This window comes from Hyla sarda, chromosome 7 (assembly GCF_029499605.1).
Source record: "Hyla sarda isolate aHylSar1 chromosome 7, aHylSar1.hap1, whole genome shotgun sequence".
In the NCBI taxonomy this organism is placed as follows: Eukaryota; Metazoa; Chordata; class Amphibia; order Anura; family Hylidae; genus Hyla; species Hyla sarda.
The window spans coordinates 202,750,691-202,766,954 of record NC_079195.1 but is presented as its reverse complement, the minus strand read 5'-3'; the positions used below and the strand labels follow the sequence as shown (position 1 = coordinate 202,766,954).

Here is a 16,264-nt window from a genome sequence, read left to right as displayed (position 1 = left end):
TCTCCTTTAAGATGTTTAAATAGAAGTAATAAACAAACCTGTATAACTTTCTGGCACCAACTGATTTGAAAAAAATGTTCTTCTTCTGAAGTATCCCTTTAATAATCATTGTCTCTTAACAAACAGCCCCTTAATTATTAGAGATGTTGAAGTGATCAGTGGTCACTGGACAGGAAATGTATAAAGTCATTGTTTAAAGAGAACCTCTCATCAAACCATATTTTCTAACTCAGATTATATCCCCTAACTACTCCTAACAACCTTTTACTTCTATGTAAAAATCTTAATCCTTCCAGTACTTATAAGCTGTTGTATGCTCCACAGGAAGTTGTATTTCTTTCTGGAGTTCTTTTCAGTCCGACCACAGTGCTCTCTGCTGACGCCTCTGTCCATGTCAGGAATTGACAACCGGAGTACCCCTTTAAATACATTTTCAGAGCTTTAAAAAGCTCTGTATGATACTTTTCCCCTTTGCTCACATTGTGTGAGCTCCCAGCAGGAGAAAGCGGGCGTTTGACAGCAGGCGTCACATCACTGAAGCCTGCGAGAGCTGGCTTGCCCCGCACACACCTGAGCTTGATCTTCTGCCGGGCCGGGAGGAGACCAAACTAACTGTGCGACTTGTGCAGGCAACAGAACAAAGCCACCTTTTCTTTCAATCATATTAAAAACATATAAAAGGTTTAGAATTTTAAACAGCAAATAAATAGCAAAGTCTTGTCTTATAAATAAGGAATTAACCACATAGTACGCCCCAACGCCCTAGTATCTAAGGACCCGGGGACCGGACCGGGATGGTGGGAGCAATTACAGATGCAGTAATTAAGATGAATGTCAGGGTGGGGGGGGGGCACAGAGCAGGGAGTGCAGTGAGATAATACAATGTATAAGATAACGTGTGGTGAGGGGCAGGGAGAACACAGAGCAGGGGGGAGGGGGAGGTGACTGGCCTCTGTTATATGAGAGGCATGTGCAGGCTTGTAGCTCACAGTGCTGCTCGCGGCTGGGAGCGAGTCCTGAGCTGAGAATACTGAACTTCCTGTGGAAGGACCAGAGCCCTTTCAGCATTAGTCCTAAAAACTGTACACTTACTATGAAAAGCATAGGAAGCTGCCTGCAGACCAGGCATAGAAGAGAGACCCCTAGTGGCCAAAAGTATAAAATGAAAAAACTGGTATAAATATTAATATTTTTTAATGAAGACATATTACAATATGTCTTCATTAATGATTATGAACAACATATTAAAAGTTTTTGTTGATGACAGGTACTCTTTAAAGGGTACCTCTCATCAAATAAACTTTTGATATATTTTAGATTAATGAATGTTGAATAACTTTCCAATAGCATGTTAATGAAAAATATGCTTCTTTCTATTGTATTTTTCCCGATCAGTCCTGTCAGTAAGCATTTCTGACTCATGCTGGAGTCCTAAACACTCAGAGCTGCCAGCCTGCTTTGTTCACAGCCAAACAGGTTGTGAGCAAAGCAGGCTGGCAGCTCTGAGTGTTCTCCTTTGTGAACAAAGCAGACTGGCAGCTCGTAGTGTTTAGGACTCCAGCATGAGTCTGAAATGCTTGCTGCCAGGACTGGTAGGGAGACCCCTAGTGGTCATTTCTTCAAAGTGGAAAATTAAATAGAAAGAAGCATATTTTTTAATAACATGCAATTGTAAAGTTATTCTGCATACATGAATCTATAATATATCAAAAGTTTTTTTGATGAGAGGTACCCTTTAAGGGACTAAAAGTTTAGTTTGAGTAAACATCTACGACATACTTTCTGTACTTACCTCCACATTCACCATGACAAAGTTATGAGAGAGTTCAGAGATCTCCTTGGACTCTGAAAACTTTGGTTTCAGTGCTGCACAAGAAACACAGTAAGTGTTAAAGCTGAGAAAACATCAATATAACATCACAATTAGGCTGGGTTCACACTACGTTTTCCTCCATACGGGAGCGCATACGGCAGGGGGGAGCTAAAAGCTCGCGCTCCCGTATGTCACCGTATGCGCTGCCGTATGTCATTCATTTCAATGAGCCGACCGGAGTGAAACGTTCGGTCCGGTCGGCTCATTTTTGCGCCGTATGCGCTTTTACAACCGGACCTAAAACCGTGGTTGACCACAGTTTTAGGTCCGGTTGTAAAAGCGCATACGGCGCAAAAATGAGCCGACCGGACCGAACGTTTCACTCCGGTCGGCTCATTGAAATGAATGACATACGGCAGCGCATACGGTGACATACGGGAGCGCAAGCTTTTAGCTCCCCCCTGCCGTATGCGCTCCCGTATGGAGGAAAACGTAGTGTGAACCCAGCCTTACACAATGATACAGGACCAAGTGATTCAGGGCATATAGTATGAAAACTGTCCTGCATCTCCACAACTAGAGATGAGCGAACTTACAGTAAATTCAATTTGTCACAAACTTCTCGGCTCGGCAGTTGATGACTTATCCTGCATAAATTAGTTCAGCTTTCAGGTGCTCCCGTGGGCTGGAAAAGGTGGATACAGTCCAAGGAGAATCTTTCCTAGGACTGTATCCACCTTTTCCAGCCCACCGGAGCACCTGAAAGCTGAACTAATTTATGCAGGAAAAGGCATCAACTGCCGAGCCGAGAAGTTTGTGACGAATCAAATTTACTGTAAGTTCGCTCATCTCTATCCACAACCTATTCCCATACTGTAGGCCCTACATTATGAGGCTGAATGAAGAGCCCTCATGTTTAGCTGTAAAGGTAGGTGAACCACAATACTTGTTGGGGTATGCAGATGAAATGCTGTTGTTCCTAGGGTGTTGGTTCCCAAATCATGCCAAAAATGGAGAATTTGTACCACAGTCGTGTAAAATATGGTAAAAATCTGTAATATTTACCACGATTTAGGAAAATCACAGCAAAAATGGCATAAAAATGTGTAAAAAAAATTCAGTAAAAGTTCAAAGTATGATCATAGCCTAAAGATGTCAAATCTTCATTAACCCCTTAAGGACCAGGCCCATTTTGGCCTTAAATGGGCACTGTCACCAACTTTATTTTTTGATATGTTGTAGTACTTATGTACTACAACATATCTCTAATATACTTTTATTATTTTTTTTTAATTAAAAAGGTGTAATCTACATTTAAAAACCAGCTACTGAAAAAGGACTGATTTTGGAGTGGCAATCAGTCCTTTTTCAGTTAGGCTGCACTCGCTCCCTGCCTGTCAATCAGACAGGCGGGAGCGAGCGCATTGGCTCCTCGCCCACTGGCTGGGAGGCCACTCCTCCCACACATCGCCTCCGCCGCCTCGTTGCCGCCGCTGTCCCTGCACGCCCGCTGCCGGACTCTGCAGTAACTGCAAGTGTAATGAGGGAACGGGGTATGCGGGGCGGGGGGGGAATGGGCTAGCATAAAAATAAAAAAAATAGGATGGTGGGAGCTACCCTTTAAGGACCAGACCAATTTTATTTTTGCATTTTCATTTTTTCCTCCTCGCCTTCTAAAAATCATAACCTATAATCACAATGTTTAAATGGGTACTCCGGTGGAAAACTTTATTTATTTATTTATTTTTTATCAACTGGTGCCAGAAAGTTAACCAGATTTGTAAATTACTTCTATTAAAAAATCTTAATCCTTCCAGTACTTATTAGCTGCTGTATATTAGCTGCAGCATATGTTTGCTATGGGGATTTTCTCCTACTCTGGACAGTTCTTAAAATGGACAGAGATGTCAGCAGAGAGCACTGTGGTCATGATGTCAGCAAACAGCTCTGTGTTCCAAAAAGAAAAGAATTTCCTCTGTAGTATTCAGCAGCTAATAAGTACTGGAAGGATTAAGATTTTTAAATAGAAGTAATTTACAAATCTGGTTAACTTTCTGGCACCAGTTGATTAAAAAAAAAATTTCCACTGGAGTACCCCTTTAACGACAATGGACGTAAATGTACGTCATGGTGACGTGGTACTTACCGCACCATGACGTACATTTACGCGCCAACAGCGGTGCGGTGCTCACGTCATGCCCGGCAGGTCCCGGCTGCTATCAGCAGCCAGGGACCCACCGGTAATGGCGGACATCCGCGATTGCGCGGATGTCCGCCATTAACCCCCTCCGATGCTGTGATCAATACAGATCACGGCATCTGCGGCAGTGCGGTACGTTGCACGGATGATCGGATCGTCCGCATGGCAATATTTCTCTAAATATGCACTTTGAGTAAAAAATCGCATCAGAACTTCAGTGTGAACAAACACTAACCCACCGATGATTCACTTAATGAGTTCTCCTGGGTGATCTCCAGCAATAGAAGCCTGATGAGATGACCAGCCGTAATAATCAAATACCCCACCCAAAGCCAGAGGATTCATGGGAAATGTAGGCTGCATCACAGAACCCACATTATTGTGCATGTGTAAACCAAAATGAATCCTATGCCATGCCTGCCACATCAGCAAAAAGAGGTAAGCAAAAGTAACACACAAGAACCTCTACATTTTATTCTAATAATTGCCTATGCTGCACCATAAAAGCAAAAAAACATAATTTTTTTTTTTTTTTTTTTTTTTATAAATAAACCTTTTCAAGAATGCTTCATCAAATAAAGCAAAACCTTAGGCTATCCCTATAACATAAAGGCGAATTGTTACCTTTGCACGCTCCACACCAGGTTTTATGGATCAGAAGCATTATCGGTAAACCACTGCAAAAAAAACAAGAAAACATTTGCGAGCACGTACCTTACAAAATACTGCATGCAACATGGTGCCCAGAAAAAAGTATAGGATAATATACAATAATCATATACAAGGGCATTTCCCATATACCTATATGGCCATTACCTGCTGGCTGCTTCTTGTTTGCCATCTTCCAGAGTTCTCCAATGGATGTGGTCTCCAAATCCTAAAAAAAAAAAAAATGGCGATAATGACCATTGGATGCAAGGAAATACAAGAAACTGATTAAAATAACATACTGTATGTGTATATATATATATATATATATACACACATACAGTATGGGGGGCGATTTTTCAGAACCTGTGCAGAGGAAACACTGACAAGTTGCCCATAGCAACCAATCCGACCGCTTGTTTTATTTTTATTACAGCCGCCACGTCCCCTCCATTCATGTCTATGGGAGGAGGCGTGACGGCTACTACGTAGCCGTCACGCCCCCTCCCATAGACATGAATGGAAGGGGCGTTGCATGAGGTCACTAACACAGAAGGCTCCAAGCTTCCATGTTCGGGACGCCACCGCTGCTGCTGGCCCAGAGATCCTTTGGATAGACGATAAGATTATGTTTTTCGGCACACTACCCCTTTAATCCAATTTACGTTATTTCTTCACCTCTTTATTTAAGACAGCCCTCTGCGAAACAGCTACAGCACCCATAGTATTAGCTATAAATCTGCTTAAACTGTACAGAACATACAGGCAACCTGTTCAGATCCTGTTCTGTCAGGTGTGCTCAGGGCAACCTTCAATCCTGAATGGCAATATGCCAAACCAGGATATTATGTCTACAACAGTGCCAGAATAATACCCTGCTGGACACACAGTTAGTGACACCTGGTCAGTCTCGTAGTGACACCCAAGACCAACAGTCAGCCGACTCTTTGAAGATGCCGGGTCAGCCACCCAATAAGCCCCATTGACCTCTGATGATACCCACTATGACCAATCAGCCCCCATTCAACATTGACACCCAAGATACCAAATTATGCCTAGTCAGCTCCCAGATCTATTCAGGATTCCCAATCAGACCCCAGTGTGACACCCAGGATTAGGATGCTTGCCCAGTCACCCCTTTGGTGACAACCCCCCCCCCTCCACTTCACTTGGTAATAATCAGGAAGCCTAGATGCCTATCACCCTTCGAGGACACCAAGGAATCACCCCTACTCTTAGTGAAACCAAGGAAGAGCCCCAGCTCCAGGTTACACCCAGTAAGCCCCACTACCACCAGTAGCACCAAGGAAGCGCTCCTACACCTGGTGACATCCAGTAAGTGCCCCTTCATCCAGGTGACATCCAGTAAACTCCCCTACCCCCAATGACATCTAGCTAACTCCCCCACCCCCAATGACACCCAGAGTGCCTAGCTAGCTACCCTACCTGCAGTAACACCCAGTAAGGACCCCCCCCCAGTGACACCCAATAAGCCCTACCTTCATCCAGGTGACACCCAGTAAAGTCCCCTACCCCCAAGGAAACCTAGCAAGCTTCCTTATCCTCAGTAAACTCCCTCACCCTCAATGACACCCAGGATGCCTGGCTAGCTCCCCTACCAGCAGTGACCCCCCAATCCCACCCCAGTGACACCCAATAAGCCCCCCTTCCCCCCTGATGACATCCAGGATAGTTAGTTCCCTTACCCAAGGAGACACCAGCAACCAGTGGTGACACCCAGTAAGCCCCCTTACCCCAGGTGACACCAGCAACCAGTCGTGACACCCAGTAAGCCCCCTTACCCCAGGTGACACCAGCAACCAGTCGTAACACCCACTAAGCCCCCTTACCCCAGGTGACACCAGCGCAACCAGTGGTGACACCCAGTAAGCCCCCTTACCCCAGGTGACACCAGCAACCAGTGGTGACACCCAGTAAGCCCCCTTACCCCAGGTGACACCAGCAACCAGTGGTGACACCCAGTAAGCCCCCTTACCCCAGGTGACACCAGCAACCAGTGGTGACACCCAGTAAGCCCCCTTACCCCAGGTGACACCAGCAACCAGTGGTGACACCCAGTAAGCCCCCTTACCCCAGGTGACACCCAGTAAGCCCCCCTACCATGGTGACACTCAGGATGCCTACTTAGCTCCTTGAGACGCAGGATTCCACAGTCAGAAACATGGACTAGGTATGAAATTCTCCAGACTTCATAGATGTCAAACCAACTATACAGCTCTGAGAAAAGTCATAGTGCCCCCACAATACTGCCTCATCCAGGACAGACACAACAATGCCATGGTGCCACTTACCCCGGCCCAGTCCTTCACCAGCAGACACCAGCGCAGCGCCTACGACCAGGAGGAGGACACCGGCACACAGAACCGAACACCGGCTGTTACACGGCAGCATGTCAGCGGGGAGAGCGGCAAAGACCCTGCACAGGGAGAGGAGGCGTCCGGGGGAAGTGATGTGAGCCGGATGGAGGCGGCGACCGGGGCCGTGCAGGAGGAGGCCGGACTGAGCTGGGGGACGTATCTGTGTGTGCAGCGGGGACTCCATCTATGTGCATTGTATAACGTGTGCGTATAACATCGTCCTGTGTGTGCAGCGGGGACTACATCTAAGTGCATTGTATAACGTGTGCGTATAACATCGTCCTGTGTGTGCAGCGGGGACTACATCTATGTGCATTGTATAACGTGTGTGTATAACATCGTCCTGTGTGTGCAGCGGGGACTCCATCTATGTGCATTGTATAACGTGTGCGTATAACATCGTCCTGTGTGTGCAGCGGGGACTACATCTATGTGCATTGTATAACGTGTGCGTATAACATCGTCCTGTGTGTGCAGCGGGGACTCCATCTATGTGCATTGTATAACGTGTGTATAACATCATCCTGTGTGTGCAGCGGGGACTACATCTATGTGCATTGTATAACGTGTGTGTATAACATCATCCTGTGTGTGCAGCGGGGACTCCATCCATGTGCATTGTATAACGTGTGTGTATAACATCATCCTGTGTGTGCAGCGGGGACTCCATCTATGTGCATTGTATAACGTGTGTGTATAACATCATCCTGTGTGTGCAGCGGGGACTACATCTATGTGCATTGTATAACGTGTGTGTATAACATCGTCCTGTGTGTGCAGCGGGGACTCCATCTATGTGCATTGTATAACGTGTGTGTATAACATCGTCCTGTGTGTGCAGCGGGGACTCCATCTATGTGCATTGTATAACGTGTGTGTATAACATCATCCTGTGTGTGCAGCGGGGACTCCATCTATGTGCATTGTATAACGTGTGTGTATAACATCGTCCTGTGTGTGCAGCGGGGACTCCATCTATGTGCATTGTATAACGTGTGTGTATAACATCATCCTGTGTGTGCAGCGGGGACTACATCTATGTGCATTGTATAACGTGTGTGTATAACATCATCCTGTGTGTGCAGCGGGGACTACATCTATGTGCATTGTATAACATCCTGTGTGTATAACATCGTCCTGTGTGTGCAGCGGGGACTCCATCTATGTGCATTGTATAACGTGTGTGTATAACATCATCCTGTGTGTGCAGCGGGGGCTACATCTATGTGCATTGTATAATGTGTGTGTATAACATCATCCTGTGTGTGCAGCGGGGACTCCATCTATGTGCATTGTATAACGTGTGTGTATAACATCGTCCTGTGTGTGCAGCGGGGACTACATCTATGTGCATTGTATAACGTGTGTATAACATCATCCTGTGTGTGCAGCGGGGACTACATCTATGTGTATTGTATAACGTGTGCGTATAACATCGTCCTGTGTGTGCAACGGGGACTACATCTATGTGCATTGTATAACGTGTGTGTATAACATCGTCCTGTGTGTGCAGCGGGGACTACATCTATGTGCATTGTATAACATGTGTGTATAACATGGTCCTGTGTGTGCAGCGGGGACTACATCTATGTGTATTGTATAACGTGTGCGTATAACATCGTCCTGTGTGTGCAACGGGGACTACATCTATGTGCATTGTATAACGTGTGTGTATAACATCGTCCTGTGTGTGCAGCGGGGACTACATCTATGTGTATTGTATAACGTGTGTGTATAACATCGTCCTGTGTGTGCAGCGGGGACTCCATCTATGTGCATTGTATAACATCATCCTGTGTGTGCAGCGGGGACTACATCTATGTGCATTGTATAACGTGTGTGTATAACATCGTCCTGTGTGTGCAGCGGGGACTCCATCTATGTGCATTGTATAACATCATCCTGTGTGTGCAGCGGGGACTACATCTATGTGCATTGTATAACGTGTGTGTATAACATCGTCCTGTGTGTGCAGCGGGGACTACATCTATGTGCATTGTATAACGTGTGTGTATAACATCGTCCTGTGTGTGCAGCGGGGACTACATCTATGTGCATTGTATAACATCCTGTGTGTATAACATCGTCCTGTGTGTGCAGCGGGGACTACATCTAAGTGCATTGTATAATGTGTGTGTATAACATCGTCCTGTGTGTGCAGCGGGGACTACATCTATGTGCATTGTATAACATCCTGTGTGTATAACATCGTCCTGTGTGTGCAGCGGGGACTACATCTATGTGCATTGTATAACGTGTGTGTATAACATCATCCTGTGTGTGCAGCGGGGACTACATCTATGTGCATTGTATAACGTGTGTGTATAACATCGTCCTGTGTGTGCAGCGGGGACTACATCTATGTGCATTGTATAACGTGTGTGTATAACATCGTCCTGTGTGTGCAGCGGGGACTACATCTATGTGCATTGTATAACATCCTGTGTGTATAACATAGTCCTGTGTGTGCAGCGGGGACTACATCTAAGTGCATTGTATAATGTGTGTGTATAACATCGTCCTGTGTGTGCAGCGGGGACTACATCTATGTGCATTGTATAACATCCTGTGTGTATAACATCGTCCTGTGTGTGCAGCGGGGACTACATCTATGTGCATTGTATAACGTGTGTGTATAACATCGTCCTGTGTGTGCAGCGGGGACTACATCTATGTGCATTGTATAACATCCTGTGTGTATAACATCGTCCTGTGTGTGCAGCGGGGACTACATCTATGTGCATTGTATAATGTGTGTGTATAACATCGTCCTGTGTGTGCAGCGGGGACTACATCTATGTGCATTGTATAACATCCTGTGTGTATAACATCGTCCTGTGTGTGCAGCGGGGACTACATCTATGTGCATTGTATAATGTGTGTGTATAACATCGTCCTGTGTGTGCAGCGGGGACTACATCTACTGTGCATTGTATAACGCGTGTGTATAACATCGTCCTGTGTGTGCAGCGGGGACTACATCTACTGTGCATTGTATAACGCGTGTGTATAACATCGTCCTGTGTGTGCAGCGGGGACTACATCTATGTGCATTGTATAACATCCTGTGTGTATAACATTGTCCTGTGTGTGCAGCGGGGACTACATCTATGTGCATTGTATAACGTGTGTGTATAACATCGTCCTGTGTGTGCAGCGGGGTCTCCATCTATGTGCATTGTATAACATCGTCCTGTATGTGCAGCGGGGACTCCATCCATGTGTATTGTATAATGTGTGTATAACATCATCCTGTGTGTGCAGCGGGGACTACATCTATGTGCATTGTATAACGTGTGTATAACATCATCCTGTGTGTGCAGCGGGGACTCCATCCATGTGTATTGTATAACGTGTGTATAACATCGTCCTGTGTGTGCAGCGGGGACTCCATCCATGTGCACAGTGCATTGTATAAACATGTATGTGTAGAACATCATCCTGTGGGTGCCAAACTGCAGCATTAGGTCAAACTACTCCGGAAGCTATCCACCACTGCTATGCTGATGTCCCTATGATAAACATTACTGTCACTTCACAAGAATATCTGATCAGCAGCAGGGCACCACTGTTGGGGAATCAATAAGACATTAAAGCTGTGTTTTCCCAACAGTGTGCCTCAAACTGTTGCAAAACTACAACTCCCAGCATTCCTGGCCAACGTTCAGCTGTCTGAGCATGCAGGAAGTTGTAGTTTTGCAACAGCTGGAGGCACACCATTCTGAAAACACCGCACTAAAGGCATATTGTAAAGAAATCAGAGTTGAACCCCTTGAGGACACAGACCATTTTGATTTTTACATAACTTTTTTATTTTTCTATCCATATACTTATCTGAGGGCTTATCTATTTGCACAACTAATTTGTAATGACATAAAATTTACAGGAAAACAAGAACAAATTTGGAACGTCTTTGGGACATTTAAGAGGTTTTGTTTTTACTCACTTTATGATACAACTGACATGTGATCTTTATTCTGAAGATCCGTACAGTTGCACTGAAACCTATATATTTATATCGTTTTTTTTTTTTTACTACTTTAAAAAAATTTATGCTTAAAATTTCCCTATTCAGACTCATACAACTTATTTTTTTTTCGTATACGGGACTTATGCCTTGATCTATAGTTTTATCGGTGTTAAGATGGGACTTTTTGATACATTTTTTTATTACTTTTTTCCTCTAGGAAGTGACAGCACGAAAGATAGGAGAAGCCCTCTGGCTGCTATTTAAGCTGACAAGGACCACCACACAGCACAGTGCCCCCCAACCCACTGGCAGCTGTCATTTTAACTTTTAGATGCCGCAGCATCTAAAGGGTTAATGGCGCACATTGGCCTCCATTTAAAAAAAAAAAAGCTTCCGACATAGCAGACCCCAACCGATAACAAGAACTAGCAGGGAAAGAAGCATGCAGCTCCCTGTTTCTCTTTCCCCTCTGTGCCTGGGTGACAGCCCCATAGACTTACATTATGAGGCCGCCCAGTTTACGTGACACAGGCGCAGGGGAGAACCTGAGCGATCAAAACTTTAGATTAGTCTCCATGACATATCAAACAATTTTTTTTTTCAAAGTGTCCATTTAAAAATTGGGGCCACTTTTTTAACCCTTGTTTGCGTGGAAAATGTCAGTTTCTTTTAAAGGCAACAAAACCTGACCAAAAGCAGCATTGTGTTTTTTTTCTATAAAAAGCTGAAAAAAAGAATATGCCATTACAAATTGTTAGATGTTCACTGTTGAGTTCAGTTGAACTTGAAGTGTACCTGTAATTAAACTGTTTTTATATAATGTAGATAATTCTATGTATATTTTGTAATATACATTGGTTAAAAAATGCATATATTTTTGTCCCTGCAGCTATTGTCTGTGTGTCTCTGTGAGGAGACCAAATACAGAAGGGGGGTGGATAGGCAGGGCTCTGTGCACCGAGGACAAGCGGGGCTCTGTGCACCGAGGACAAGCGGGGCTCTGTGCACCGAGGACAAGCGGGGCTCTGTACACTGAGGACAAGCGGGGCTCTGTACACTGAGGACAAGCGGGGCTCTGTACACTGAGGACAAGCAGGGCTCTGTACACTGAGGCTCTGTGACACTCCCCAGCTCACACATCAGGATGATTGACAAGCCAGGAGCCTGCACTGAGGACAAGCAGGGCTCTGCGCACTGAGGGCAAGCAGGGCTCTGCGCAGTGAGGGCAAGCAGGGCTCTGTGCACTGAGGGAAAGCTGGGGTCTGTACACTGAGGACAAGCAGGGCTCTGTACACTGAGGACTAGCAGGGCTCTGTACACTGAGGACAAGCAGGGCTCTGTACACTGAGGACATGCAGGGCTCTGTACACTGAGGAAAAGCAGGGCTCTGTGCAGTGAGGAAAAGCAGGGCTCTGTACACTGAGGACTAGCAGGGCTCTGTGCACCGAGGGCAAGCGGGGCTCTGTGCACCGAGGGCAAGCGGGGCTCTGTGCACCGAGGGCAAGCGGGGCTCTGTACACCGAGGGCAAGCGGGGCTCTGTACACCGAGGGCAAGCGGGGCTCTGTACACCGAGGACAAGCGGGGCTCTGTACACCGAGGACAAGCGGGGCTCTGTACACCGAGGACAAGCGGGGCTCTGTATACTGAGGACAAGCGGGGCTCTGTACACTGAGGCTCTGTGACACACCCCCGGCTCACACATCAGGATGATTGACAAGCCAGGAGCCTGCACAGAGCCCTGCTTGTCCTGCCCTCACTTTCTGTATTTGATCTCCTCATAGAGACACACAGGCAATATCTGCAGGGACAGCATCCCTCTGTGTTAATATAGTCTTACATATGTCTTTCCTATGGAAAATCATCCTCAGAAATGTTCCTAGACCTGATGTGTACATCAGGGTCCTATGCATTGCCCCTCCAAAAAGAACAAACCAAGACCATCATGCGGTGCAATTACTGCATAAGATTGAGGATTGGCCTCTAGTTTATGTCACAGGTGAAGGGTGGTTTAGTTTCCACGATCAGGCGTGCCTACAGGAGCTGTTGGGCATATTGGTGCATAAGAGATAACGTTAACCCCCTAAGTGCACCAAACAACTAATTTGCATAATGGTGGAAAAAAAATTTTTACTCGAGTACGGTGCAGCAGATAAACATACTAAAGATACCATTGAGATAACAGTAACAGTAAAGTCACGATAACGGCCTCTGAGCGTTCTGAACGAAATGTTCAGAACGCTGGAGCACCGGAGTATCCCTTTAAAGAGCGTCTTCCACCGGGATTGTGCATGTTAACCTGCTGGTATAGCATAATAGGGCTATTATGCTATACCAGCAGGTTAACATGCACAATCCCGGTGGAAGACGCTCTTTAAAGGGGTACTCCGGTGCTCCAGCGTTCTGAACATTTCGTTCAGAACGCTCAGAGGCCGTGATCGTGACTTTACCACCACGCCCCCTCGTGATGTCACACCATGCCCCATTAATGTCTATTGGAGGGGGCGTGTTTGCCAACATGCCCCTTTCCATAGACATGAATTGTCATATGATGTCATGAGGGGGCATGGCCATAACATCACGACCACTGCCGCAGGAAATTGGCGTTTTTTAGAACGCCGGGTGCTGGGGGAGATCGCGGGGGGCCCCGGCAGTGGGACCCTCCCGCGATCAGTCATCTTATCCCCTATCCTTTGGATAGGGAATAAGATGTCTTGCAGCAGAGTACCCCTTTAAGTAGTTAAAGCAAGCACCTGGCCGGATAGTGCCTAGAGTCAGGGTCACAGTGATGCCTTACAGTGCTAATCCACCTCTACTGCTCCCTAAAAAAATGCTACACTTATACTATGCAGATTAGCTTTAAACGGGTACTCCGCTGTTAGACATATTATCCTCTATCCAAAGGATGAGGTACCGGGCTGCTGCAGGGGGGGACCCCCGTGTTCCCCCCTGCGGCAGCCCGGTACCTCAGCAGCCCGGAGCTTTCCTCTGAGGCTGATGACAGGCGGTGCAGCGGATGGGGCGTCGTGTCATCACAGCCCTGCCCCTTGTGATGTCATGCCCTGCCCCCTCAATACAAGTCTATGGGAGGGGGCGTGGTGCTCCCCTTCCATAGACTTGCATTGAGGGGGGCGGACATGACATCACGATGCCCCGTTCCTGTCATCAGCCTTGGAGGAAACTTAGCTCCGGGCTGCTGAGGTATCGGGCTGCTGCTGGGGGGATCGTGGATAGGGGATAAGATGTCTGACACCGGAATACCCCTTTAAGTGTCCAAAGGGCGTTCCCCAGCAATGCAAGTGTGAATAAAATCCATCTCCTCTCTTTGTTTCCTTCCGCCCCTTCCATTGATTGACAGCCTCTTTTCCCAGGGGAGCGGTGCATTACTGCAAATGCTTCACTCTGCAATAGGATGGAGCATGTGAGAGATTGTATTGCAGAGCACAAGATAAATGATATCACAATCCATACTCTATCCCCAACAGTCCACACTGCAAGTCAGTCCTGTTTGGAAAATGAAATTCGTTGGTATCCATTTGCTGCTTCGGTTTCCTGTGACAGATTTTACCTGCGTAAAATCTGCAGCGTTTCTGACCCTTGTGAATTTAGCCTAAGTGGAAAATTTAGTAGCAGAAAATCAACTATTCTATTAGACTGTAAGCTCTTAGGAGTGAGAAACAATTATATTTTAAGGTGTAAGCTATTTTTGCTCACAACCAACCATAAGTAGAATTAAGCAGATCAGCCGTTGGCTGTCCGGGCATGCTGGGAGTTGTAGTTTTGCAACAGCTGGAGACACTCTGGTTTGAAAACATTGCTCTAAACACCACCTAAGAAGCTCAGATATAGTGGAGTGATATAGTAGGAAACAATATAGGGCACAAGCTCAGCCAGTAGAATGCCCTGTATCAGAGAGATACTGTTGCCATAGCAACAGAACGGCCTTTGCAGAGGAGCGTTGCGTAATGACGTCATCGCGGCCTGTTGGTTGTAACCCGGCCCCCAGCGTGCGCGGCGACGTTACGTTCCGCCCATCTTCCTTTATCGCCATCTTGATTAACCTCGTGTCGGAGCGGAGTTGCACGTTAGAGGTGAGTGAGGCTCCGGTGCTCGGTTATAGCGCTCACTACCACCCGGGGGAATAGTAGAAGAAGCGTGCGGTGTGTTTTGTCCGGTATGAGCGGTCGTGGTTCTTCGTGTACGGGTTATAGGGAGAGGCAGCAGGGAGGAGGCCGGGGAGGGCTCTGGACTGGGGTGACTTGGACCTGCCATGGGCGAACCGGGTATAGACGGAAAGGGGACGTCTTGCGCTGGCCTACTCACTCCTGTAAAGAGAGACGCATGCGTGGGTTGCTTAAAAAGTCGCACCGTTGCGACTTTTGCATAGATACACTATCTTTCTGTATATAGCAGTATACTTCAGTGGCCTCCAAACTGTGGACATCCAGGTGTTACAAAACTACAACTCCCAGCATGCCATTGCCATTGGCTGTCTGGGCATGCTGGGAGTTGTAGTTTTGCAACAACCGGAAACCACCACTAGTAGGCATAAATCTTATGTAATAGGGAAGTGGTCGAAGTGACAACATTGAGCATGCTGGCAGTTGTAGTGTTGTAATATCTAGAGGTTCACGCTGCTATAGGGTGTGATACTTTCAGTGGCTGCAAAATTACAACTCCCAGCATGCACTGACAGCCCCTCTTTCAGGGTATGATGAGAATTGTAGTTCTACAACAACCGGCTGTCATTGTGGATCTGTTAACTGTTTCTCCACCAATTTTTACTTTGCAATTTTATCAATCATTTCACCCCAAAATCTACGGCAAAACCAGAAATAAAAATGTTGTGGGGCAAAATTGAAAGAAACCCCCCCCCCCCTTTTGTAACTTTTTAGAGCTCCCGTTTCTACACAACGCACTTTTCAGTACAAATGACACCTTATCTTCTGCAGGTCCATACGGTTACAAGGAGACCTCATTTATATAGGTTTTATTTTACTACTTAGAAAAAATTATAACTACATGCACTGACATCAGTACGTTTAAAATTGTCCTTCTGGAGCCTAAAACTTTTAATTTTTCCGTATATAGGGATGTACGAAGGCTCATTTTTTGCGCCATGATCTGAAGTTTTTATCGGGACTTTTTAGTTTGGCACCTTTTGATTGAGTTTTTTTTATGAATTTTTTTTCTAGTATATGAAGAGACCAGAAATATGCGTTTCTGGACTTAGTAATTATGTTTGTGCCTTTCACCG

The 16,264-nt window shown here is 46.2% G+C and overlaps 2 protein-coding genes across 5 annotated transcripts in view; one reads left to right on the top strand and one right to left on the bottom strand.

Moving 5' to 3' along the window:
* Positions 1 to 14,957, bottom strand: part of TXNDC12 (thioredoxin domain containing 12) — a 36,455-nt gene extending 21,498 nt beyond the window's left edge. Inside the window, exons 1-4 of one of the 2 annotated variants that reach the window (XM_056532246.1) lie at positions 14,729 to 14,957; positions 4,830 to 4,890; positions 4,638 to 4,690; positions 1,793 to 1,866 (exon numbers count right to left, since the gene is read on the bottom strand). In XM_056532246.1, the coding sequence (XP_056388221.1) occupies positions 1,793 to 1,866; positions 4,638 to 4,690; positions 4,830 to 4,890; positions 14,729 to 14,822 (282 nt within the window). In that variant the 5' untranslated portion in view covers positions 14,823 to 14,957. Of the gene's footprint in view, positions 1 to 1,792; positions 1,867 to 4,637; positions 4,691 to 4,829; positions 4,891 to 6,973; positions 7,134 to 14,728 lie in introns of those variants that run through there. The other variant, XM_056532247.1, reaches the window with a different exon arrangement.
* BTF3L4 (basic transcription factor 3 like 4) overlaps positions 1 to 16,264 on the top strand; it is a 37,574-nt gene that overhangs the window by 2,121 nt on the left and 19,189 nt on the right. The window contains exon 1 of one of the 3 annotated variants that reach the window (XM_056532243.1): positions 15,004 to 15,098. The exons of 1 other annotated variant lie outside the window; for it this stretch is intronic. The gene's annotated coding sequence lies outside the window, so the exon portion shown is untranslated. Of the gene's footprint in view, positions 1 to 15,003; positions 15,099 to 15,132; positions 15,182 to 16,264 lie in introns of those variants that run through there. One more of the 3 variants, XM_056532245.1, reaches the window with a different exon arrangement.